At 41.0% G+C, this 27,706-nt stretch overlaps 1 protein-coding gene across 1 annotated transcript; it reads right to left on the bottom strand.

Annotated features, from left to right (window-relative positions):
- Positions 1-1,409: 1,409 nt before the first annotated feature.
- On the bottom strand, positions 1,410-13,591 carry PTER (phosphotriesterase related). The gene is made up of 5 exons (XM_065731317.1): positions 13,477-13,591; positions 10,704-11,146; positions 8,103-8,368; positions 4,540-4,680; positions 1,410-1,787 (listed from the first exon to the last, which is right to left on the bottom strand). Exons 1-5 carry the CDS (start codon positions 13,484-13,486, stop codon positions 1,577-1,579), a joined length of 1,071 nt encoding a protein of 356 aa, XP_065587389.1. The 5' UTR covers positions 13,487-13,591; the 3' UTR covers positions 1,410-1,576.
- Positions 13,592-27,706: the final 14,115 nt, after the last annotated feature.

Here is a 27,706-nt window from a genome sequence, read left to right as displayed (position 1 = left end):
TCTACTAAGGGTATGAACTCAGATTTCTCTGAACTAAGATGCCAACAGCATCTGCTGTTGAGACAGACAGCTCTCCAGTGCTGATTCCCCAGTAAAAGTCTGCTGAAAATTTGAAGAACAGCTCTAGAAGCCTCAATTGAATGAGTAAAGCTTTTAAACGGAGTGCAGTACTCATTCTGTTTCTGTTCCAGTCGTCTGAATCAAACAATACGCAGAGATGGCCCAGTCTAAGAGGATGGCTGGCCTAATTCATCTTGGTTTTACAGAGGGGCAGTGAGTTGCACGTGGCTTGTGTATCATCTCACCAGAGTGGTTACTCATTTAGTGTACCACAGAACTCTATCTGTACATCGCAGTGACTACTCCTGGTTTTTTAATACCACATAATGCATTTCAACGTGTAGCTGCATTCCTGTGTGTTCATTCCGGGGTTGCTTTTATCACTTAGCACACTGCCAGCAGTGCAGCTAGACACTGTGTAGTATCAAGCAGTAATGTAATGAGGTAGAGACCATTTGCAACTAGCAATGCATATTTACTGAGGTATTCACTGGAAAAATTTCAGCACTACAAGACACGTGAGATATAATCTGAAGAAGCTTTTGAATCAGGCTGCCATTGCTACTGGGTAAGACATATATATATATTTTTGGAAAAATCACTTGCCCTGGTTAAAGGTAGACAAGAGGAAAGAACACACTTCATGTGGAAAACACATATAAGGCAAACATTTCTTCCTTTTTCATCATATCTTGATATACTGATTTGTAAAGACATGTATCACAACCTTTGTTATAACTATTGCAACTCATTAAAACCATATTATGTAATAGATTTTGAGTTCTGGTGTTGCATCCCTACAAAGAGCCAATGGTCTGCATGCAGTCACACGTGGTCAATCCATAAATTCAAAATGACAAATCAACATTTTAAAAAGAAATCCATAACAGTACTACACAGAGGAAGCTACAAATTGCTTTATTCAAAAACAATCTCTTACATGTGTTTTTGGTTTTTTTTTTCCCAGTTTCAGTTAAAAATAAGTACATAGTTCCAGTAGAAAGAAACAGTGTCTTTTTAGAATTATTTGAAATTTTGCCCTCTGTTCTCTTTGGAAGAGATTTAAAAGTGACAGACATTATATCATTTAAATAATGCTCAGTAAAGGGATAATTAGCAGATTGTCAATATTACACGAATTAAAATCACACCCTGGAGAAGGGGAATTTAATTGAAAACTGCAGTTTCTTTCAAAGCCCAGGTGGTGCTTCTTCAAAAATATTTTTGGATAATGTAATAATTAGATGAGATTACTCTTTGGTAACAAATACTTTAATACATTGGAAAGATTGTGCAGATAGGCCCACATCCAGGAAGTCATTCCTGAATGGACTTTTAGACAGGAGAAAATACGTAATTTTGTTGTGTTAATTCAGAAGTCGTGATCAGGTTGTTCATAGCACTAATACCTTCCGGATCTCTGAAAAGAAGCACGGATCTAAATGGCTGCTCTCCTAAATCGTATCTGAATTGTATCAATCTCCCCCATATAATCAGGAAAATTAATTCACTATTCTTACTTAAAAGTCAACCACCGCTTTGGATTTTCTATCAGCATTTTATCAATTCTATCCTGGGATATGCCTCTGATCAGCATTTTAGGAACGATATTTTTAAGGATATGTGAATATCCATGACCTCCGTATTTCATCAACCTATTCTTGGTGTGCACGTCATGAGCCATCAGAATTCTGTCTTCATAGCCTTCATCGATCAACATACAAATCCTGCAAAAGTAAAAAGTATAGCTCTCACTGACAGGTTCTCAACACGGGACTCAGCAAAGCTCCTTTTCAGCATGACCGTGTTTGGGGGTTAGCTGTTGCTGCTGACACAACACTAGGCCTGTGACAGCCATTAAGGTTGCATTTTTGTAATTGAGCACAGCTTAATTCTCATCTAGAATAACCAGGTTGATAAAGTTCTGGACTGTCAGCACTACATTCCACACAGACAGTTATCAATAAACGTTTCAAATATGCTCATTAAATTAGACAAATAAGATGAGCATTGTAGAGTGCTGGCAAGAGGAGTTAATGCAGCAGCCCAGCTGAGCAGACTCGGCAAGGTGACAAGCTTGACTCAGAGACTGCTGGTCATTGTCCTGTGGCAAGTCTGCTACGAGGAAGCCTTCTGTTCCCCATTTCACTCCGGTTATCTTAATCCCTTGATTCAGTTTTTAGAACTTCTGCACTGCGTGACTTTACACCCTAAGCTTCCGTTTTTTGTTTGCATTGGTATCTGAACACAGCATGAAAGTGGCAGGGGCAGATGGACCGGACCAGGAAAGGGCTCATTTCTCACTGAGCCACCCAATTCCATCATACGCCAGCGCTGTGAAATTGTAGTTTTCACCTTCTTGACTGTACTTTGATCAGCAAGAAAGCAAATACTAGTTTTATAAGTAACCACTCCATATCTGGAAACCCTTACTGACAGTTTTTACTACAATTACTTATGAGGAGATATATCTAGCACCATCTAATTAATATGGGCATAGAAGGAAAAAGTCAAGCGTGATAGAACTTGATATGAAAACACCTTTCACAAAACCAATATAAACAGCATGTATATTGTAGGATTGCAATGTCACTAGTGTTTTCGCTAGCTTGAAACACAGACACCATAGAGAAAAACAGCAACAGCTCTGGAGGGCTGCCCAAGTTCTTGACTGACTAAATATCCTCTTAGAATAATCTTCCTCCACATCTGGACTCATTATGTGTTTTGGGGAGGCATAGGGTCCTTCAAATTCCATATCTGAAGCTTGTTCATTCCTTGAAGTTCAGTTGGTACTTGCTGCTGACTCAGGGAAGTTTATATTTTGAATAGACAAGAATTGAACATATTTTTTCCAATTACTTTGGTCAAAGACTGTTCCACTGACACATTTAAAGACCATTTTGATTGCCACCTCTCTGGCACTGCTTGACAAAAAAAAACCCAAACAAACAAAAACAAAACTGACCCAAAAACCCAACTACTCAGGGAACTTGCCACTTTCATCAAATGCCCAGTGTGGATGCACCAAAAGCACTTAATGGCACTCTTACCTCGAGTGCAGATATTCACACCATACAAGAGAAAATAAACTCAGTGTTTTCTGCCTCTGAGCAGTCTGCTGCAGTAAACACTCAGCTGTCACAGAGTTTAAGGAGAGATGTTGGTGGCTAAGCAGGACTTGTGGATGGAAAGAAAACTTTGCCATGGCTGAACAAACACTCATCAACCAAGGCATAGTCCATTCTTCTACATGTTGTCTTCATAGTGCTTCTATGCATGTTGACCTACTGTGGCATAGCAGAGGGGAGCAACACATTCATATTCTCAGCGTGAAAACTGCAGACTCATCCCAGCAGTTTAGAATCCTAAGCACAAGACTGAGAGTTCTGTTAGAGAAAGGACTCCTAGTGTTAAAAGTAGCAGCAAGGAACAGTAACTACAACAGCCTTAAAAGATGTTTTGCAGCTAATCCGGCAATGAATGGCAGAAAAGCAAGGTCTCAAGTGCAAGTAAAAGCAAGCCACATCACTGGTGATCAAGGACCTTACACGCTTTCCCACAAAACAGAAAGGAAGAATTGCTTCTGACTCTGGAAGTGGAAAAGATGTAAAGTAGGCTGGCATCCCACCCCTCAGAAACCTGCTGCTTGACTACACATGAACACTGAAGATGAACAGCAAAGGAGGATGGCATCTCTGGACAGAGAGGATGGAGCAATGCTTTGGCAATGCCTTGTGTTAGCAGAGCACAGCAGACCTGTCATGCAGATGAGCTGGGACCGCACGCACTGATGAGAAATGGGGAAGAGAGATCCTGCCAATAGGGCCAATATTTTCACACTGTGAATGTGAAGAGAATGACGGCTCTGAAGAGACAGGAACCTTATCCTTCCAAATCAGGAAAGGACAAAGGAAACAGGGAAGATAAATGATAAAAAGCGTGGATGAACAAGCTTGGTTTTCAGGATGGAAAAAGAGAACCAACTCCATGCAAGAAAAACAGTGAGTTTTGCTCACTTGTGAGGAGATATTACAGGCTCAGACAACACTTGGTTGTGACACTGGGTTGCAAGCAGAAGACAAATCCTAACACATATCCTACATTTCCAGACTTCTCTTTTGTAATTTGACAGCCTATATACATGCAGTAAATGATAAAATTAAATGAAATCAGCATGGAATTAGGACAGAGAATGAAGTTAAAGTAGCTTTTGATCTTCCTCTCAAGTTATACTCCATGACTCTCTGACACCATGTTTTCCTTTGCAGATAGAAGAAATTATACATGGTGCCCTAAAGAAGTAGCAGCAGCAAAAAAAAAAAAAAAAGAACAAAAAAAAAAGTGATTATTTTAGTATGAGAAAAGACAATTCTGAAACGTAAGCAGAATTGCTCTGTGATGCCCTTTAAGATGAGTACCAGTAACATTAATTTGCTAGTGGCAATGCTATTGCTTTAACCACACTGAAGCAGGTACCTTGCAATTCTGTCATTGTCACTCGGCATGTCAATGTCAGGTTGGAACTGGTAATAGATAAATTCTGTACCAAATAGGTCATACTCTAAGTAGCATCCAAGATTAGCAAATTCCAGAAGTTTCTTTGTATCAAATATGCTCCTGCAGAACACATAGAACACAATGTCAGCGCTGTAAAAGGAAAAAAAAAAATCTCATGGTAGGATGGTAAGGTATTTTGTAACTTTCTACTTGTAAGGAACAAAAACAGTAACACAAGATGTTGAAAAACAGAACACACATTTGACACATGCAACTTAACCTGATACACAGCACTGTCTTTTTTCCAATCATGCATTAAATGCAAATGAAGCAAAGCAACTCTTCCCCCATGATATAATAAACACATTTACAATCATCTTTAAATGGAAACAGAAAGGTTACTTACTTTTGATATCACTGAACTACCAAATAGACAATCAAACAAGGAAGGACATTTAAGGAGGAGGTTAACTCAGTGACATTTAAAAAAAAGACAATGGATGGCTTACATAAGACAGATTTACTTTCCCAGAAGAGTTACAGGAGGCAGATACATTCAGGGCTTGTTTCATCCATCAAACACCATTAATACATAACTTTGTCTTTAGTTTCTATAATGTACAGTGATGTTTCCAGACTGTCACTGAAAATGCAATATATCACAGTCTGCACTGGGATGTGGCCAGATCACCTTAAGGAAATGGTCTTTACAAAAATATATAATGGGTCTGTAAGCAGCTGAGGTATGGCTTTTGCATCAGATTTGAAAAGTGATGAAACAAAGCTACTAAAACCCATCACTCATTTGGAAAAAGAAGGATAACTCAGCAGCCCTGTGGCTGACTTTTTCAAAGAAAATGCTTTTCTTTGAAACATTTTTACCAAGACTATAAGCTATGCAAATGAAAAACAAGAAGAAAACCCACTATCCAACCCTCAAATGATACCTTGTAAACGTATTCTTATAACCATTACACAATTTTTTTTTGCATCTAGGGAGAAAATAGCTTTCCACCAGGGTAACACAGTTAACCAGAAGGGCTGTAGTTCTTTTCTTCTCTTATTGCTGACACTCACATTGTAAAATAATTTTATCCTACACAATTACATCACAGTCTGTTGCTACGGAAACGACTGATGTCACAAATTCAATATATTGTGACTTAACAGGATCAAGGAGGAGGAACAGATGAGAGAGAAAACCCTTGTTGAGAGAAGCCTGCCATCAGTAGGAGTCTAAGACTTGCCAACTGAAATTAATGAAAAGTGTTATTTTCAGAGATTGAATATTTATTGCACGTGTTTTCAAGGTGCAGAGCAAGCAGTGAGTTATTCTAGGTCTCAGTTCAGACAGTATCCAAGAGCACCTATCCCTGTGCGATGACCCCATGTGTTTTTGAAAACAAAAATAAAACTAACAAAAAAAATTAAAAAAACAAAAACCTACTCCACCAAAAATGTATTTGAAAATCACAGCCAGAACAACAGGTTTTGGAAACTACACATAGCACCACGCTTTCAGAAGCTCTGTCTCATCAAAGATCAGGAGAGCTCGACTTCCCCAGCCCTTGAGTCCCCTTGGAGGCCACGTGGATGCAGCAGCAGCAGCTCCCAGCTGCAGTGGCTGGGTGGTGTGCTGGAACTAGGTGTTGGGGCAGCATGGCCATAGTGGTCCTGTAGGCTGGACTTTATCTGTTAGTCACCCAAGGGAAACCCAGCCAAGACACTTTCAGAACAACATTCCCAACAGCTGCTGCGAGTCTTTGAACAAAAGCTCCTGAAGCAATGGATGCTGATCTCTACCAAGCTACTTTACAATCTTAATCGCCGTTAAGTGATTGGATTCAGTAGCCAAGATTCAGGAGCTTTTGCTTCCTAGCCTGCACACTGCATTTCCAAGATGGATACATGCTACCTTTTGTTCTAAGACGCAAAACGGCAAAATATGGTGGCCAGCATTTTACTTTTAGAGTTTGACTGTAAATCCACCTGAAAACTGCCCCTCTGTGTATGTCAAAAGCTGGCATGAAATATGGAGCTATGTACAAATTCATCTCACACTGAAGGGGCTGGGATGCTCCCACATGGATTCTTCTCAGTGAAAGAGACTTAAAATGTTAAATGCACATTGCAAAGCCAAACTTCACAGCAGTTTAGAGCCTATGTTACAGCAACTGCCAACCTGAATGTGTGAAAATAATGATAAAAGAAAGACAGAATAAGGGAATGCCAGATTGTGTATCAGTGGTTGCAAGTGAAACTGTACCTCTGCCTTGACTGTTTTCCTGCTTATGTTGTTTACTTTTTCCACCAATAAATTGCTGAATCCAGTGATTTATAACAGCATATAAAGGCAAAAAAAACAGAACCGATGTTTATGCAGCAAAAATGGGTCCGTAAGTACTAATGCTGCAGCCCACTCTGTCATCTTTCACAAAAAGATTTAAGCTATCAGTTTTTCTTACGAATTGAGAAAAAAAAAGAAAAAAAAAAGAGCTATCTACACATACAATGGAATCTGAGTAAATACATAAGGAAAGCCCATATATAGAAGCGATAATAGAATATAAGTAACATTTCATTATACTGAATACTATGCTCCTAAAACCCCCATACTCTTTACAAATACACAAAACCTGCAGCTTGATTTGTAACCTCATAGAGTTAGAAATTTGGAGCTCAGAGCTCTTGCCTGCATTATACTTGTACTGAGGACAAAAAATCCAATTGCTGAGCGTCATATGACCACAGACAGACTCCATTATTCAACAACTGTCCAAACTGATCAATGCTTGGGCTTTTTCCAACTCATTGTGTGCAACACAGGATCACACAAAACTGATTTGTTAATAGAGAACATGTTTCTAAATTGGAGTGAGAAAAGCACCCTGATTCCTCCACACCTCTGATGTAGGGCTTCAGGTTTTTGCTCTCAAGGAAACTACAAGTTAGCTCTGTGTTCTAAGACAAGGAGCATCCAAAATCCAAAGGTTTTCTTTTTAAGTAGTATTTCTTCTGTCTGATAGCAGAATTGAAAAGATCCAGCTTTGATCCAGAATCCACCCATATCAAGTGAGTGCTCCATTAGGATCAGCAAGAATTCGGTCAGGCCCATAAGAGTGGCCCAGTTTCCAAAATGTTGGAAGCCCAGCAGCTCCCACATAGCCTGGTGAGGGCCACTCAACACCCAGATCTTGCGACTTGTACAGGCAGGTGAATTCATCAAATCTTCTTTAAGAAATAAAAAATTTCAAAATGCAGCTACAGCTATTCCTAATCTTGCATCCAGAGCTACTATGGGAGTGTTTAAAATCTCTGTGTGTTTTAGCAGTATGATCCCAAGAGCAGATCCAGATCGAAGTGCTGGAAACTGAACAAGCTTTATATAAGCAGTTACATCTTTTTAAGTCAGTAAACACGAAAATAATACTTCATGCCATGATATCAGAGCACAGTGAAGAATAGCTACTTACGGAGCACTTCCCCCAGATTCCACAGGCTGTGGCAGCACGGCCAGAATGAGAGCTGAGAAGCCCACTTACCTGTCGAGGTGAGACATGACTGTTTTGGAAAGGTCAGCCCCAGCCTCCTGCAGGATGCGGACTATCTGGAAGGGTGCATCGCTGTGCCTGCCAGGGTGGATGATGACGGGGCACCCAATCTGTGCCTGCGCGTGTGCAGCTGCCTGCAGCACCCTGCACTCACTTGCAGTCATGGGCCAAGAGCAGCCGATCTCCCCCACCACACCACACCTGATGTCAGTCCCATCTGCTCCGTGGAGGATCTCATCAACAATGATGCCTGTGAGCTGAAGAATGGGGAAATGAGATTTTGCATTGGTAACACTGTTTTTATTGAAGGGCATCACATGTGGCCTATGGACGCTGTGCTAGCTATACCACTGAGGTTCTGTTGGACTTATTTAACAGTTGGCTGTGTGAAAACACTGCAGTTAATACTTAGTTTCTGCCAACTATCATTAACCTAGTTGTTAACTAAGACCAATATAAACAGAGAAGGAAATCAATATAATAGCATTCACACTTAAGAGCATCTCTCCTTCAACTGTCCATTTTGTAGGGAAAATTGTTCCATACACAATTTGAGTACTGATTTAAGCTGAAACAATTCCAGCCAATGTCCTGCTAAACCAGGGCTCAGTGAATAAGGAATCCTTGTCATTCAGATAAGGGAGGAAGAAAGTCTGACAAAGATTCCAGGCCACAGACCCCAAAAAGTCAAGTTAAAGGCAAATCGTGCTCTTTGGAATGCAAATGTAAAACTACAATAACTCGACTGACTCCAGAACGACAAGCATAAAGCTCAGCTGAACATGTGCCCAACCCTCCATCCTGTGATCACACACCTTCTGCTTCGTGTATAACCAACATACCAAACGTTTCTATAGACAACCAGACAGGGAATTCACTCCTCTCCTGACAGCAACCCAAAGAACATTGCTCCTGCACAGTAATACCCTCATTTCACTAAACATCACTGTGAACTTATAAACACCTACATATCTCCTTCACTCAGACAAGGCTAGCAAAAATATATATACTCAAATTATCTTTGCCTAATCAGAAAATATATCGTTAAGTCAAATTAGTCTTACCACAGATCAGTTGCTGTACAATTCTTTGTTAGTAACTGTAAGGGTTGCTCTAAAAGTAATGTCTCCTATTTTATGACACTAACCCATGACATCAGATGTGGACAAGGTGGTATGGCAGTAGAGGTTGAACCTTCCCTCCAGTATTCTGTTACGTGATGTTGCCATGTGACAGAAGGCAGCAGAGGGGCAGTCTGACAAAATGGTGCCTGACATCAAAGTGTGGATGAAGCAAAGGTGGGTCACTGAATTCCTCTATGTGAAAAAAATTGCATTCAGTGACATTCATTTATGCCTACTGAATGTTTATGAAGACCAGACAGTGGACGTGAGCGCACTGAGGTGATGGGTGGTGCATTTCAGCAGTGGTGACAGTGACACCGGGTCACATCCACTGCTGCAGATTGTTATGAGCACAGCATGCAGGCAAACAGCTGTTGTAAACACATAGCTAATGGCGGTGACCATCTTGTGTTTTGTAGCTGAGGATTTGCTTTATCAAACAGTGTTATGGTGCTCTTTGTATCTATTGTAGTTTCCACGGAAATAAACAGGAGGCATTACTTCTGGAGCAACATACATAATTGTCTGTTGGACTGGGTTAAGTATTGAGTAACTGCTGACTGCAGGACACCTGTGAACATGCAGCAGTCCATGAAATATATTAGGGAAACCTTTGCCCAAAGACATCTGTTTATACCAAATTCTAAATTTGTGGAAAAGCTGTATCCTACAGCTCGTGCCACTTCTGTCCACTGAGGTTAATAACAGTGCTCCCTCACATTGCAATTGCTGAAGTTCTAAACATTTATTTTTAAAATGAATTTGACTCATTTGTAAACTGTGATAGATTAAAACAAAAAAACATTTCTCAGCCCTACTCATTCACATTCACAGCCTCCTGTCTTGGAGAGTTCCCTTCCTTCTTCTCCCTATCATCACATTTTCTTAATAAAAGATGAATGAATATGTATTATTACAGAAATATCGTGGGATCATTATTAACACGTTGTCTTAGGCACCACGCAAACAACAGGATCTAGAATTTGCCCTGAAAAGCCTGCAAAATGGCAGAGAAGAGGGCAGAGTGATGATTTACAACTGTCCTATAAATACTGCTATATTTTATGCTTTTTACAGGAATTCTGGGTGATTTAACTGGGAAGTAATTACCAGGAAAACAGACAAACGATGAAGAAGGGATATGCTTCTTCCCTAAATAATTGTAAAAAGGATAATCGGTGTTGTACCAGATGCCTAGACATGAAATATTTTATTTTCCTTTTGCTGCTGAATTATAACGAATCCCTGTGAGAGAACAGAGCTTAAGAACTGGAAATGCTGACAGATAATCTCAGTACGCACTGGTAGGGCTGGTCTAGCTACTACACAAAAGCAGGAACGCTGCTCTCAAGTTTTGTAAATGAAGAACTTTAAGAGTTCATCCATTTTGCTTGAATTTCTCTCCATCTTTGACTCATTCAGAAATAATTCACAGGAGAGAGGCTCCCAAGAAATGGTAAAGACTTACCTGCTCCACTGTCATAGCCTGTGTTTGAGAAGAGTGAGTGGAACCCACGTAAAACCCAGCCCCAGCAATAATGTGGACTCCAGTTTCTTCAGCGAGTTTCTTCAAAGTCTTCATATCCCGACCAATTCCTGCGGTTGTGTTCTCCACAATAGTCCTACCACCTGCTGCTTTAAAATGTAGCAGCTCCTCCCTCACCGCATCCATCTCCTGACACAGAACGAGGTTGTCTTTATGGCTGTAGGGATTCTGCTTGATCCAAAACAAGTTCTTCATCTCGATGGGCCCCTCAGCCAAAGGCTCTTGGCCTGGTGAAGGTGGACAGAAGAAGCTGCTGTAGTCCATGGACAAGTGTTCATGAGTCAACGTACAGCCAAGCTGCTCCGGCTCTATGAGGCCCAGCACAGTTTGTGCCTTTCCTCTCAAGGAAGGCATTTTTCCTTCAGCTAATGTAACGGGGAAAAAAAAAAAATAAGATTTGAAAAATTGTGGGAAGAAGAAAGGAAACTAAACGTTTTAGAAAAAGCAAAAGCATTTCTTAGAAAATTCCTGAATTCTCTCTCGCGCGCATACCTACATACAGCGTATGGTTTCAACCTGGTTTCAGCAGAACAATCAATATCAAAAACAAAACACCTATGTTATCCAGTTACTAGTGTCCCAGTACCAAAACACTAAAAATATCACATTTCAGTAAAAGGAAATCATCATCGTTTATTGTGCAATAGCTGACACCACATTAAGATAAATGTTTCCTGTTTAATAACAACCACTGCGTGTTCATTTTGGATTCTCTACTCTTCAGCAGCTGTCAAATTTTGTCATCTTGAATTTTATCAGCTTGAGCCACCAGATGAACACACTTGGCATTCAGACTGAGCATTCCTGACTGATACTTTTATTCTGTGTCCTACAAGATGCGCTTTCCCCTTCCCACACTGAGGAGCCTTGCGTGCTCTAGCACGGGAACACAGGGAGGGGGACCAAGTGGTCAGGCTCTTAGCACGGGCTAAGTCCTGCCAGCCCCACTGGCCTAGCCCCAGGGCAGCTCCTCCAAGTGGCAACAGGCATGGAAAACCTAACCTGGTCCCCATCCAGCTGGGCAGAAATTCCAGTGCGCTTCCAAAAAGCTTTTTCCATCAGCCTCCTTGGCCAAATAATTTACCAGCTGTGAACAGACCCCATCCTAACGTTTAATTGACACGGCTCAGCCTTCAAGCTGAGCTTTATTCCTTATCTTTAACATAAAAGAAACCATGTTTTTTTCAAAACTTCAAATGAGTGGTGACAAAGACACACCTGGAGGCTACCATCTACAATTGGCTCACATCACAGACATCTGCTCGGTGCAAGTTTAGCCTGGATCTCTACAGGTTAGAATTAGCTGCTCCATTGGGATTTTGAGGGATTTTTCTTCTTTTAAGGGTGGGGGTGGTCTTCTTAGTTTATGTGCCATATTAACATTAAACATAGCTGACTACTCAGTTCACGTTAGATCTTCCCGATGCTAGCTGGAAAGGCTTGAGGATATGTAGTTACAATCCCTAGTCAACCAAAATCAGCAGTTATGAAACAAAATACATGTTTAATCATGTCCAGAGGACAGGACTAACTAGAGCATGCATTATTGATTAAAGAGAGAGGTCTTTCCCATTTCTGTCTCCCTTTAGTGAATAATATCATAAACATGGATTTGCCACTGGTGAAGCCCTCGGAGGACGTTTTCCTTTTAACTGCTAATGTTAATCTACTAGGATGGCAGAAAGCTGAAATCTGAAGGGCACTCAAGTCTGCATATCAAAGGGCAGCAGAACACCTATAGCTCTTTGGGGATACTTCCTTTTCACGAGCAAGACTTGCTGTCAGAGTACACTTGTCACAGTGACATGTGGAAGGCACATGTCACCTGTCCAGTTATGTTTGCACAGCTGGCAGTTCCTTTATCTGAGAACTCTGATGTCCATAAGAAAAAGAAAGGACCGACTGACCATATTTCTTGCCCTGCATGTAAAGAAATGTGCATGATAATCTCATTTAGAAAGAACTGTTCTTTTATGAATTTCATTTGTAGACTGGTGCTCTGACTTGTTTGAGAAGGCAGAAGAATAATTACTCTCATACAGACTGCTGGCTGACTAATAGAATGATTTATTTTTTGCCAAACAAATTATCAAGTGCATGATTTCAGAAAATATTATTCTTGAGCAAATACTTAAAAGCAAAATACCTGTCTTAGTCAGAAACTGCTGCTAACTGCAATTCAATTATGTTACCCAGCATTAATTGCATTCTGGAATAAAGCAGTGTTCTATAGAGCAGCCCACTATTCTGGACAGAGCTCAATGGTCTGAGTCATTCCTACACACACAGCAAAGAGACTGTGATAACTGTACCTTTACTTTTATTATTATTGTTATTAGTTTTGCATTAAACAGCAATACTCTGGTATGCAGGAGGATCCCAGCAACATTAAGAGTGATATTCACTCTGTACTGCAGATGTATTTTTGTCACTATGTTCATTCACTGATGATTTTCAAATCAGTGTATTAAGTTAGGAAAACAAACCTATATAAATACTTAGGTGTCTAAGTAAATATGTAAGTATCGAATTCTTCTAAAAATTCAGACACAAAGTAATTACTGTCTCTTTCCTTAACAAGTTTCCACTTCATTTATCCAGTCATTTGACAGTTCAGTGACTCAAAATAGCCATTCTATGTGACTCAGAAGTTTTGCTCACTTTCCAATATATATGTTTTAAAATAAAAACTTACCTTTCAACATTTGCTCCAGCCAATTCCTTTCTGACACAGCTAAATTAGATTACCCTCAATTAATCTGGCCTGAAGATTGGGAAGACCTATGGTTGTGTGAAATCCTTGTACAGCCCGAGGCTGCTGTCTTCTGATTTACAACAGCAGGAAACATCTAGAATCGCCTGTTCCAGTGCCAGGATTCTCTTGTGGCAGGTATTAATCTGTTAATTTTTAGCCTCTGGAGTCCAGATCACAGTGTATCTACAATGCTTACAAAAGCATTACCTATTATTGAACTTTTTCACTGCGGCCAAGTATTTTTACGACTGTAAGAAGCATCTCAAAAATGGAAACTGACACAAACAGCATTTAATGTAGGCCTAATTCTATCTTACTGAAAAATATGATTAACATTAATGTCAGTGCCTGCTTACTAACACAATTTTAGAAAACCAACACTTCTAATAAAAAAAATATTACGAGAACTAAAGACAGCCAACAATTCGTGATGGGAATTATTTTTAAAAAGGCTGTCCTGTTATCTTCTGTACTGTCATTTACATAGACAGCATGCCACGAATATGCTATAACGATACATTATTCTTGATAGGATTCGCCTAATGGAAGCATAATTTAATTAGTGACTTTAAAACAGATTTATGTGCAAACAGCTATTAAATTGAATAACGGCTGCTGCTTAATTTAAACATGTATATGTTTCTTCAGAAAGCAATATCCATATCCTTTACTAATGACATGCATGCCATGCTTTACACATCACTTTCTTCTCAGAAAGCTTGTTCTTTCATACTCTTGGGGACTGAATTCATACCCCTTCATTTAGCCATCTAAAATGGTGCACACCTTCTGCAGAGTAATTGCCTGAGCCATTTTCATAGTGGGACAGAACACATATCCATTGGCAAATCATGCAGCTTACTCTGAATGTTCGAGACAGGCCAGGACAAGTTACATTCTCCATCTGTTTCCTTCTATGGACTATGCAGAGTCAAGAAACAGATCTGGACAAGCAAGTGTATTTTAGGTGGCCCCATATGAGATGTCTGCCTCCTGAATCCTCACCCAAGTGGAAGAAATGGGAGAGAATGGGAAGGGAAAAGGGGGCAGGTGTATATGCCTGTGACAAAGGATAAAGAGGCAGGTGCCTACCTGGCCATAACAGTATTTTGGGTTTGGAAATCTCTAATTTATGCTCTGGTAGTTCCAAAGTACTCCCACACAGACCAAGGTTTCTCTAAAGGAGAAACAGATGATATTTCCTGAAAATTATATACTGAGTTAAAACGGTAATAGAGGTAATCTTTAAAATACAATCAAAACATATTTTTTTCACAACAGCCTTCAAACCATGTCCTAACATCTCTGTAATAAAGTCCGGCCAAATCTTTACCATTCATTGTATGGTGCACAAAGTACAACTCTCACATGAGCCTACTGTTAAATATTAGTGAGGTAAACTTTTTTCCCAGCAGTATGAAAAGAAACTTGCTGCTAAAAAGGTCACAGTACTGCATTCCTTGCTCTGGTAAAAACTCCAATAAATTCAAGAGATGTTTGCCCAAATACTGATGGCAAGATTTGTGCTTCTGCTCTTCCCATCTGAAACATGCACATCAGCTATCGTGTCATTTTAATGTCCCTGCAACAGAATGTCTTCCTAGGTTTGGATTAGTTGCTTCCTACAGTAATCTGATATTGCTGAAACATTATAAACACATAAGGCATGGTTTCCACATGCTAACACTGCACTTGTTTTGATACAATAAGCACATTTTAATGCTATTAGCACAGATTCTCTCCAGACTTGCATGAGAATCATTTTATTGTCACTGCATTACAATGCAAGATTACAATGACACTAAATCCAGATTGCAGTGACAAAAAAAAAAAAAAAATTACAGAAATGCAAAAAGAATGTCTGGTGAAGAGTTATTTACTATATCCCCCCCCAAAATTAAACATGGCAGCCGTTTAGAAATACTGCTTGCTGTGGCTGTGTGGGGAACATTGTAAGAGGGTCTTTCCCTGTATAATCAGGTAATGCTAGGAAATGTGACACAGCTCAGGTTCACTATGTATTTATAGCAGGAGGAAATGCTTTGAGCACTCATTTCCACTGTGAGTGACCTCTGCAGTGCATAAAGAAGCCCCAGATCAGAAATGCAGAGCATATATATGGTAAACTAAGGCAGGGGCTAATAGGGTGAAAGGAACTCGATACTGCAGGCACAAATCTCCCTTTTCCCCCTAAGTTCTCTGACATAGAAAAACCTGAATTTTGAAATGGGATCAAAGGATGATTAAAAAAATGCAGGTTTCTGGGCAAACTCTTGTCTCTTCTGCAGAAACACCAGATGTGCTTCTCTGAAGGTGAGGCAGATTATTTCCATTAAAGTCCGGAATGTTCTTCCCTGACTGAATGATAAGAAGTGACACCAGTTGTTTTCTTATCCCAGACTGGAGATGTAAGACTAAGACTTCCTGAATTTCATGCTATCTCAGGAAATAGAGCTGCAGCAAGTCATCTTATCCATCCAAGTAGAGGCAGTGCTTTCTTTATTCAATAGCTTTATACTCCACCACTTTAAAAATAATAATAAAAAGTGTCATGACAGCTTACCATGGTATGGCCCCCTGATTAGTGTAGAAGTACTAAGGGAAAAGGATGCACAGTGCTGGCTTTCCTCCTAGCTCCCAGTAAAAATGCATCAGAGTGGCCTATTAGTACCTCCCTGCATGTAATACTGGGGCAAGCCTTAGCGTCCTGAGGATCTACGTGCACCAGGAGTGATTTTTCTTACCCTGACTTAAGCTCTCTGACAGGAGGGCAGCATTTACAGCATCTCTCTCTTCCAGGAGCTCTCATCTAACCCCACAGAAGCATAAATTGTAGCTCTTCCCTTAATAGGGCACCTGAAGTTTCTTATCTTTGTGTGGCTACACTTTCATGGAAAATAAGAACTTCACAATTTCATGTGCCTGCAATCTCCTGACTGGGTAGGAATTGGCCAATGGATCCAAAACCAAGAAATTTCCTCGGGGAAATAATCAAAAAGCATCTCCCATCCCCATCTTGCATTATTTTTTTCCCTTAAACACATGGTTCCAGAGATATTCAGAATGATGCATTAACACAGCGACCTTGTACATCCTAGTTCTGGTCCTACAGCAACGAGAAGCATCAGTTTCTTCAAGAAGCCAAGGTAAAAGAAATTTCAAATACTGTTTTTCATCTACAGTTCTTACACACGATTTGAGCAACCAAAAAGTTTTCACAGTGGAAGTAGAAATAAGACTTTCCTTTGTTACAATATGTGCTATGAAAAAAAACCCAACACAACATTACAAGACTTTTAGCCAAGCACTACATAATCCTGCAACGGCAAGCAGAAGTCCCAGCAAAACATGCATGTACACACATCCCGAGCAGTTACACTGCTGGAATGGTGCTGGCAATGTCCTACAAATTAAAAGCAAAGACACTTGAGTGGTAAGAGAACTTAAACACTATTTCAACACAGGTGAAAGGCCAATGTATTGATTTGTTGCCCTAAGAACTTTTGAAAAGTACATCTTTGGGAAAGGAACCAAGCAAATGAGAGCAAAGCTTTTGAAACATTCACCTGGAAGGAGAAGTGAGCATTCTCACTGCACGCTCCCTGCATTGCTCAGCTACTGGCAGCCAGGCTGACCTTCCAGCACAGCAAAGTCTGAGGGTCACATTCTCACACTTCCTTGGCCTTGAGTCACATAAGCACGGAACTGATTTCTTCCTTACCATTTAATACTTCACATACCTTTTATTTTATTTATTTTAATTTGGTTAAAGTTCTGCTGCTGTTAAGACAACAGAGTCAGACTTTCGTTTAACCTTATCTCTATGCAGATACCAGACACAGAACCGAGGCTCCTCAGAGCAAGGCCATGTGGAAGTTTCTCATTCTCAGAGATACAAGACTAACATCCCCATAAATGTTTTTTTCATCAGCTTCTCCTTTATAAGAACTCCAGGGGATTTTGTAATTTGGGCACCTTCCAAAACTACTCTTGATAAAAGGTCATATAAAAATTCTCCCTTAGGATCAAGGATTACATTAATTATATTTTACATGCACATATAATGGTTTTAGGCCAAAAATCAGGACTGAAGTCAGTTTACACTGTATAACAGTCTGTGCAAACATGAGCCAAAGCCTGCATGCTGATACATGCGTTTGTATTCCTAGGGCTAAAAGGAATCTTATTTACTTTTCATGGTGTTGGGCTACCAGTGCACAGTCTCTTGCTATGACAATGTAATACAGGAAAACAGACCATGCTTCTCAGGAATATGCCCCCAGTCTTCATTCCCTCTAAATTTCAGATCTGAAACTTAACCATATATCAAACTACCATTGTTCTCATTGATTTAATTGTTGTTTTTTTTCCTTAACTGAAGGCCACAAATATCTCCACAGCACAGAGACAAGGTTTAGTGCCTCATCTGAGATGACAGACTGCAGCAACTTTTGCACCAGCAGAAACTAGTCCACACAGAAAAACACGAGGCGACCAAGTGCTGGGGGGCAACTAAGAGCTGCTTTGTAACTCAGAGATCATTGTTATGGAGTCTGTATGCTTTGTCAAAGTCAGTCAAGGAATCATAGTATGGTTTGGGTTGGAAGGGACCCATAAGATCATCTAGTTCCACCCACTTTGTTACTGGCAGGGACCCCTCCCACTGGACCAGGTTGCTCAGTGCAACTCGTACAGACTGGACTCCACTCTCACCATTGGTTGGGTACAATATCAGAACAGCAGGAACAACCAACACACAGAAGCTGGCAAGGCTGTCAGCTCTCCTGCATATCCTCTGCTTTCTGGAAGCCCAGCTGAATGGTCACTGTTAACAGGAACTGTACACAGAACTGTCCTGTCTTTCAGTATAACAGAATAACAAACTATTTCTGCAAGAAGATACTGAAGGAAGAATGGTTCAGTGCTTTAATTTTTGGGAGATGGAAAAAAAAATTAGATCTACATGAAGTGAAATAAGAAATAAAGTACACAGAATGTTCAGAGAAACATTCCTTTAATAAACACTCTCTGGTGCCATATGGCTGACTATATACTGATTTTGATATGTGAGGAGCAAGCTGATGTCTTCTGAAGCACAGAGGGAAGTGGTGACGCTTGCTCCTGCTCCACCACACATTAATTTAATAAGTTAACACTGGTCACCTACACGAAATGTAATTAAACATCTGAATGCCATTGTTGCCACCTTTGATTATAACTACAAATATGAATGTGATGATGGTGACATGAGGGCAAATATTACGTCTGTTAAATTCCAAAACATGAGAGGCACACGTAATAATAAATGACACATATGTAGTCTTTCATGTAACGATCCCGAAGTACCTGACAAAACGATACAAAACTACCTATTACAAGCACTGCTTCACCCATCGCCAAAACACAGCCCCCAGAGGAAAAAGGCAACAACCTTTAAACACTACCGAACAGATTATGGCAGATAACGTTGAATAACAAACACATCCAGCATGAACTGCAGGGCAGTTCTAGACAGGCAAAACACCGTTTTCCAAACCAAAAGGGAAGTGACCTCTGCCTAAAAACCTGCTTCATTCAAGAGCTAGCACAGGCTTCCAAGCACACAGAAGACAGCAGCCTCAACAAGATAGTCGCCTAAAGACAAAAAAGAAAATCTGCAAGATTTCCTAGAGATCATTTCTACTGATGAACTCGCTCGGCCACCAAACTTGTTCATCTGAGCTCATCACCAACATGACATACACGTCTCAGCCCAGGACCAGCTGCAGGGGCTGCCCAGCTACGGGAGCATCTCAGAGGGCAGCTTCTGTGTGCAGCTGACGGCAGCTTTGCAGGTCCGAGTTTGGGACTGAGGCACTCGCTGCCTCACAGAACTACCCCCTGTCGGGAGAGGACGTCGCCCCGATACATAACTCGTCGTGCGCGCACCACCATTAAATACCAGCGCTAATAATAGCGCGTAGCGGCGCGCGCAGCTCGCGGCGCCGACCGAACCGCCGCGCGGGACATAGGCGATGCTCCTCGCCCCGCCTCCCGCTCCCCACCAGCACCGCCCTCCGTCGGGCCGCGGCCTCAGCGCCGTGACACCGCGGGCCTGCGGTGCCACTGCCCGTTACCGAGCGCTCGGCTCGGCCCCGCCGCCTCCCGCCCTCCCCAGCGCCGGGAGCCGCTCTCGGCCGTAACTTCGGCGAAGTTTCCCGGCCCCGGCTCCGCTCGCAGTCGCACTGTGACGGGGAAGGCGCCCGCACGCTCGCTCACCACGCGGGCGTGACCCTTCTCCGCCGGCACCTTAATCCCGACGGCTCCCGCCCTGCTCGGGGCGGGACTGACTCGCCGCGGCCCGGCCCTGGGGACGGCGGAGGCGGGGGAGCGAGGTGGGTGCGAGGCCGGCGAGGAGAGGAGAGCACCCCGCCCCGCCCCGCCCCGTCCCGCCGCTCCTTCCCCTTCCTGCTTGCGCCGTCGTCCCTGCTGTCCCCCGCGCTGAGCCACCGCAGAGAGCCGTGCCCACTCGTGCCCGTGTGTGGCAAACAACGGGAAGGTTAAAGAGGCGCTTCCTGGCGCTCATAAACTGGATGATGGACAGTGATCCTAGATAAAGATGCAGATGTGAAGTATGGAATGAAATCAGTCTTGACACCTGAGGTCTTATGCTTTCTAGGGTGTCAAAAGTGTCTTATTTCCTTCCCCAAAGCCCACAACATCTGCACGGCACTGTTCCCTTTCCCAGAAGAGTAAACAGACGCTGGCTACATGAGTGGCTAAAGGCACTAAGGACAGTAAACTCCTCCAGTCCTCACCCACAGAGAGCTGCAGCACAGTGCAGGTGAGTTACCATGCCTTGGGAGAGCACATCACAGTTTTCTAAGAGAGGTACCCACTGTTGTCGTCACTCTCCATTCTACTTCGACCACTTCTCAGTCCCCATTCATACCAGATAGAGCCAGCAACAGCCCTGCACACTGCTATGTTGAGCCTCAATCTGCGTTCAGTGCTATAGCACGGCATGTGTGAACAGATTCTCATGTGCCTGGCTACAGTATGGCTGCTTGCTGCCTGGGGATGGGATCTTAGCTCTTAACCAGACCTCAGAAATTCCTGTGATGTTTTCAGCATCGAGCAGAAAACGAGTGGGAAAACTGGGAATGAAAGCCAACACATTATGATTCCAGGCCCTTTGTCATCTATTTTACAGTGAAGGACAAAGGTGGAGGTAGTGGATGAAAAATGAGGAGAGCTCTTGAGTAAACAGCTTTAAAAAGGTAGGAGGTAAGAGAAAGTTTGGCTTTTATAAAAGGGATGAAGAAATTGAGCTTTAGCTTAAAACAAAACGAACAGTAAAAAGACAAAATGGAGAGAGAGGTAGAGAGAGGGAGAGGAAGAAAGAGGAAAAGAAAGAAAAAATAATCAAATCACAGAATCATTATGTTTGGAAAAGGCATCTATGATCGTCCAGTCCAAACATCAACCCATCCCCACCATGCCCACTGAACCATGACCCTCAGTGCCACGTCTGTATACTTCTTGGAAACCTCCAGGGTTGGTGACTCCACCACCAGCCCATACCACTGCCTCACTGCTCTTTCTGAAGATAATTTTTTCCTAACACCCAACCTGAACCTCCCCTGCTGCAACTTAAAGGCATTACCTGTTTTCCTAAAAAGGAGAGAAAGGAAGAAAGAAGGGAAGAAAGGAAGGTAGGAAAAAGAGAAAAAAGAGAGAGAAAGCACTGTGCAAATACCATGTGGTGTAGAGTCCATGGTGAGCAGTGGTATTGATGTGGAGATGGACAGTGTTAGAATCTCAGCTGAATGAGAAATTACTGCCCATTAAAGGGAAAACAAAGGTGAAGTTGAAGCAAATGAAAAGTTTGGGATGTTGTGCATGAGCAGTCTACCACCACAGGTATGCAATAGTTATTAATACAGATACATGGGTAGAGCCGAGCTGCTGGGACGGCTCCAGCTGTCAGCATCACTTGTTTTTATTTGCTTCTCATATGGAGTCAAGTGAGCATGAGTCTACCAAAGATTAAGTGGAGATATGAAAGCCTGTCATTTATAATGCCTTGTATTTCACCATGTTTGTATTGCTGGACAATCAGTGAAGGAGAAAAAATGTATGAGAGCTATATTAAAAACAGTCATGCAATGCTTTATAGGACATCATTTGTCACTGGCTGTATCAGACCTATTTTGAAGATTTGTGATAAATTTTGCATAGGGCTTGCACTTCTACATCTCTTCTGTTTTAAAATATAAAGGCAATATTAAATCTGGGATAGGTACAAAGTAAAACCATATTCAGTTTGCATTTTTACACACGTTGAATGATCTCTTTAAAGTAAATGCCTAAGTCAAAGCAAAGTACTATGTTTTTATTTTTTTAAGTCTTTGTTTCACCCTTCAACAAAACAGAGTCGAGTAAAGATGAAGTAATGAGACAGTCTTGCTCAGAGCAGGAGTGTAGTGTCAGTGCCAACAAGTCAGCACCCAGCAGTGTACAGGGGCTGTACTGAGACAGTGACCAGAAATGCCAGATCCCGAGTAAAGTTTCTCAGGACTGGGAGGCTTTGACAGCCCCTGCAGCCCAGACAGATGGGCTAGTGCACCAGGACCTGCGGGGGAACAGGTCCTCTCCATCCTGAAATCTCATCAGGGCTCAGCTACTCAGGTGTGGCAGCAGATAGAAGAATCATGCCACATTTTGATTTACTCAGAGAGCAATTTATAACATCTACACTAGCTTAAATGAAACATGTTTCTTCTTCAAAATAAGACCCTTTGTGGGGACTCTGGTAACAGTGGAATATTACAGCATTTGTTAGGTCAACTGTTATACCTGGAAAAACAGACAAACTCAAATGCAAACTATCAGCATCAGTATGATGCTGCACATCAGCTGCATAGTTGGCTGACTGAAGACATTAGCCTTCAACAAAATGTCACAAGAGTGTTCCAGTTCACTTTAACAAAAATTAATACCTGGAGACCACAGATTGCTTTTATTCTTTCTTCAGAAGGATAATAAGCAAGGAAAGGAAAAGGGGGCAATGTGTAAATTAAAGCAGTATTTGTGCAAGTGCTATTGCAAACATTAAGTGTTTGCACATACCAAAGAAAAATGTGAAGTGAGAGTATGACTTGCACATATATACAATATAATTTATAGTTAAAAACTTAGCATGTAAAAATGAGAACCCTCAGTACACAGAAAAATGACGAAGAAAGAAAGTCATCCAGAAAAGTTAAAATAGGCAAAATTAATCCTTCAGGAAAACTCTTCATTGATCATGACCAAATAGATTTTTTTTCCTCTCTTTTTGAAGTGGTTCAGTGAGTTGAGAGGATCGCAGTGTATAATTTGCTTGTCAGTGTGGCGTACACTTGTTTCTCTTAAATGACAGGACAACAGACAGGAGTCCTTCAGTAAGGGCAGGAGATGGATTGTGTAATAGGTAGGGTTTGAAATCAACTATGACTGTTCAGAGGGGGACTTAGGGGTAGTTTCTTCTTGTTTATGTTTGTTCATTTGTTGTTTTGTTTTGCCTAGCAAAATTAGTAACTGATAACGGTGGCTGTTCTCGAAGAATTCTGCTGTGCGTCAAATTGCAAGAGCTCCGAGGAGCAAAAAGAATTGGAGGTAATATGTAACATTTAACAGAAAATAACAAAGCTGTTCATTAACAGCAAAAGTAAAAGGATGTTTCTGAAGAGTACTAGGTTATGGGTTTCTGGAGGCAAAATGCAGAACACTATTAATCCTTGACAAAACAGTTACTCAATATTACATTCTTAGTTTTAAACTGAGATGGTGAAGAGTATTTAGAAATAGAAACATAGTATTTAGAAATAGTATTTAGAAATAGAAATATTTAGAAATAGCTTTAATATTGTTTATATTGTTTCTGAATGCCACCTTTCTCCTTGCATTTAGAATTAACATCTGCTTGAAATCCATGGAAATAACACAGAAGAAAATTAATTGTAACAAGCGATGGAGTTTGGAGGACCAAGCATCTGTAGAATAAGCTCCAGCTTTCCAGCTATTGAGTACAGCTGTCTCAGCCTTCATCTATTTTCTCTTTTTCTGACTAGGCCAGGTGTGGGCTGTTTTGGGGCATCCTGCTGATTAATATTTTATAAGGGTGGGTGTTTTCAAGTTTTGGTCTCACCTGAAAAATGTCTTTTTTTTTTTTCTTCCTTTCCCCAGAGAGGAATATGCAGAGAAGTTTCACTACGAGCATGTAAACTTCAGAGGCATTCACAGCAAAAAGTGCATGTTCACTTTCTGAGTTAAGAGGAATTCTTCAGTGACATGTATGTAAATCCACTCAGTCTAGATGGGAAGTGACTATACAAACTCTTTTTAGAAGATGACAGGTTTATCAGTCACATATAATCTTAAGCTGTAGATGCCTCACTGTGATGATTACACAGTAGAGGAACAGAAGGAGGAGAGAAATGAAATTCCCATTCGTGCTGGCAGAATGGAAGATGGAATGATGGGGCAATTTGCATGATTTAATATGGGCTTTCAGTTGAGAGCAAAAAAGTTCCCAAATAAACATTACAGTCTCTTTTCAAGAAAGATTTATTTTTACTGTGCAACGACAAAAATAAAAATTAGTGTAACTTTTCCTGCTTTACTCACTATTATTGCCTTTAACATTGTTTTACAGTACTAGGTGGAGGAATGTTGGAAACTTCCACTGCCGTGTTTCTGTCTCAGTGCTGTAGTGGTTTCATTCAGTAGTACAAGGCCTGGGCTTATTTCTGTCAGTGATCAGAGACAAAGCATTTAAGTAAACAAAGAGTGGTCACTTCAGCCTGCCACTTTGCTTCCATTCTTTTGATAAAACCCAAATGCTGCAGATAAATGACTTTGATACCATCTGTACTTGCAATTAGTACCAAAGTTACGAATATCTTCATGGGGATGTAATTGCAGGCAGAACTTGAGGCCATTACATTTCAATTCACTGTACAAACACTATTTCTTCTAGTTAGTTTCCACCTTTTAAACTTTGTGTCTTTAATGAGAGAAACTGAGAATGAGAAAACTCCTTAATGAGAGGAATTGAAATGGAGATGGCTCTACAAGCTCAAACTAAGCCATCAAGTGAGGCCAGACTATTTTATTTTCCCACTAACTCACCGGATCAAATCCTTTCTTCTTAAATCAGTTCCCAACCTCCCATTACTTTATTGCAAACAACATTTGTCCTTTATAGCCTCGAATTACCATAGCTTAGGATTAGGCCTCTGAAGGCCATGAGGTTGCTTATGTTTAAGAAAAGATAAAGCCTTTGTCTTGCATAAAGCACATTTCAATTTTGTTTAAATCTGTTTCTCTACTTATTTGGTCACAGGAGGATGCTGTAAGATGTGTTCTTTAAGCCAAGGAGTGACTTTAGGTGCTCTTCTGTGCTCCATCCTCTAAGTAGTGCTGTTGGAATTAGTGAGAACATCTCGTTTGATTCTGACCGATGTTGAATCGTGAACATTATTTAGTTGAAGGTACAACTGATGGCAGTTTAGAAACATACAAAGTCAACAGGGAACATCCTGACTGCCATCCAAAATAGAACAGATGGACTTGAAACTGGTTAATGCTTAACCAAGTAAAACTCAAGTGCTTGTATTTATTAATGCCTGGTTACCTTCAGTAAACACAAGGCACTCATGCCTGCCATAGCTTGCCTGTACTTTACACTAAGCTAGCCTGATTCAAAGGACTACGCAGTCAGCAAAGGAGTCTCACACAGTGCCTTTACCCATTGCCCTGCTGAGTAAAACTTAACAGTTTTGTCTGCAGCCACAGTTTTATTTGTTATGGACTCCTTTTTTAAAATGTATGTTAGCGGTCTGCATTTTTTCACAAGTAGAGTTTCTTTATTTTCCCTTCTTGCAGTACAACCATCTGCTACCACTTCAACTTTAACAACATCTTTTTGATCATTTATTCTCACTTGTTCACTTGCCCGTTGTTTTCACCTGTCTCTCTAAGTAATACTAAGCATATATCTTTCCATGCTTCAGTGTACAGTTTTTGTTCCACTCTATCTTCTCAGTTTTTGCTCTCTGTCATGGCTCATGAGACACACGGTTCAAAACTTTCTTTCAGAGAAACGAAAGATATTGCATTTTCTTCAGTCTTCCTCCAACTCTTCACTTTAACCTTGATTCTTCTCTCATTTTTTTAAATTTTGATATAAACCGATTCATAACTCTGGACCAGAGATGCCTCCCCATACAATGTATTATTATTTCCTTTTTTAATTATTTTTTATTAGAAAGGTAAAATTAGTTTCTGTGCACAGAAAAAAAAATCATAATTCAGCTTTAGGCATTATAGAATGTTGTTTGGGAGATTATGCAACAATTATTCTGATCCATGAAATTAACTACCAAACTCTAATCTTGATGAGATTTAGTTTGCTAAAAGGGGATTCAATTAAACATTTAAATATCTGAGAGTTTTAATTCTTGTTTGTAAAGCTGAAGCTCGTTCTTCCCATATAGCAACACTGACTGTACTCCATTCCCCTCATATCTGACATGCACTGAAAAGAGATATTTCCTTACGGAATCCTCGTTTTAATGCCTCTCATTCTGGACATCTATGCGCTTGCAGGGACAACTCTTCCACTCTTGCTCTGCTGTCATATTTCCAGTCAGTGAAACTGCCATAATATCAGGTCTGTAAGTGACCTGGAAGCTCCCCAGGGAGTAGATTGCTATTTAAGAACTGAGCCCTGTCAGTTTGCCTGCACTACAAGGAACCTGCTTTTATCTATGGTAATTGCTTTTAGAGCTGGATAGCAAAGAGTCGCTTCCTGAGATTCCCATGCTTCATCCTCACTTGTGGTAGATGGGTGTCAGAGCTGCTCCAGCCTATTTAGGAGTCATTTTTCTTTCACCTCGTGGATATAGATCTGCTACATCCCGCCTACAATTGACTGTGTCTGCTTCACTTTAGGACTTGTCCATTCAGAACTGCTTAATGATCCTGATCCTTCAGACCCTTGGCACTGACCATAAGTTGGGTGGGAAAGGGGTCAGTTTTGAGGCTGATTGATAGAAACAGAAGTGACTGCCCCTTTCATGTCAAACTATGGTGAGCCCTCTCTGCTGGCTTGCTCAATCTAGAATGCAGCTGCAGTCCACGCTACTTAAAAGCAAATGTTTACAGGAGAGAACCAGTTTTCACAAGGCAAATAATTTTCTCTGTTTCTTACAGATTTTCTAATTATTGATCAGCACAGCCACTTTTCTGAAAAGGAAGGAAAGAGCTACTAGGTCGAGGAGAAAACTAGCAAGATTTATACTGCATCAGTTTGTGTGATACCAACAGTATACTCAATGGTATTGCTTCTAGCCATATTATTTAGCCATAGAAATTTCAAGGCTGACCACCTGTTGCTTCCAGGGATTATTGCAGCACCTCAGGATCACCGGAGTGAGAGTGTCCTGGATTTACCTTCTTTCTGCATAATTCCTCAGTTGCAAATTTACTAACAGGGACAGGAGTACAGATCTGAAAGTTAAAACATCTCCCTTCTGCCTCATGCTCACCACACAGGAATTGATGTAGCTATGGGGAAAGGGAAAAACTGACAGCTCTTCAAGTATAACCAGCTGGAGACCAGGCAGACAAACAAAAGAGATTTTCTCATACTGAATGTTCGTAGGGGAAGGACAGGGAAAAATCTGTTTTCCATTTTGCTTTTACAAGGAATTCCTTGAGTTTTTAATTGTATAGTTTTTGCTCTTTAGTTGAGTGCCCGCTTCAGACAATGTTTTGCATCATGAATTAGCCCTGGATGCTGCAGGATTCTGGAGCCTCACCATTTTTAATAGTGTGCTGTGGGGGAAAGGCATTGCCCTCAGAGAGAAACTTTCAGCACCAGTCTCCTGTTGTTTGCTTACACTGATCTTCCAGGTAGAAAAGGAAAGTAAAAGAAGTTAGCAAAGAGCTGAAAATCACACACGCCCTCATACACAAGCATGGAAAGGCACACATGCATGAAGACTGGACTGGGCATCAAAATAAACTACTCTGATCAATTTGTATGTTGTTGAAATTACGAGCTGGCAGTATCTCCTCATATCCTAAACAGCATTTAAAAGTTGCGAAAATCTCACAGGGAGAGATTTCACATGTTCCTATG

This window comes from Cyrtonyx montezumae, unplaced genomic scaffold (assembly GCF_038088225.1).
Source record: "Cyrtonyx montezumae isolate F1298 unplaced genomic scaffold, pur_monq_1.0 scaffold_14, whole genome shotgun sequence".
Classification (NCBI taxonomy): Eukaryota; Metazoa; Chordata; class Aves; order Galliformes; family Odontophoridae; genus Cyrtonyx; species Cyrtonyx montezumae.
Note: the sequence above shows the minus strand (reverse complement) of the source record. Positions and strands in the feature narration are given on the sequence as shown.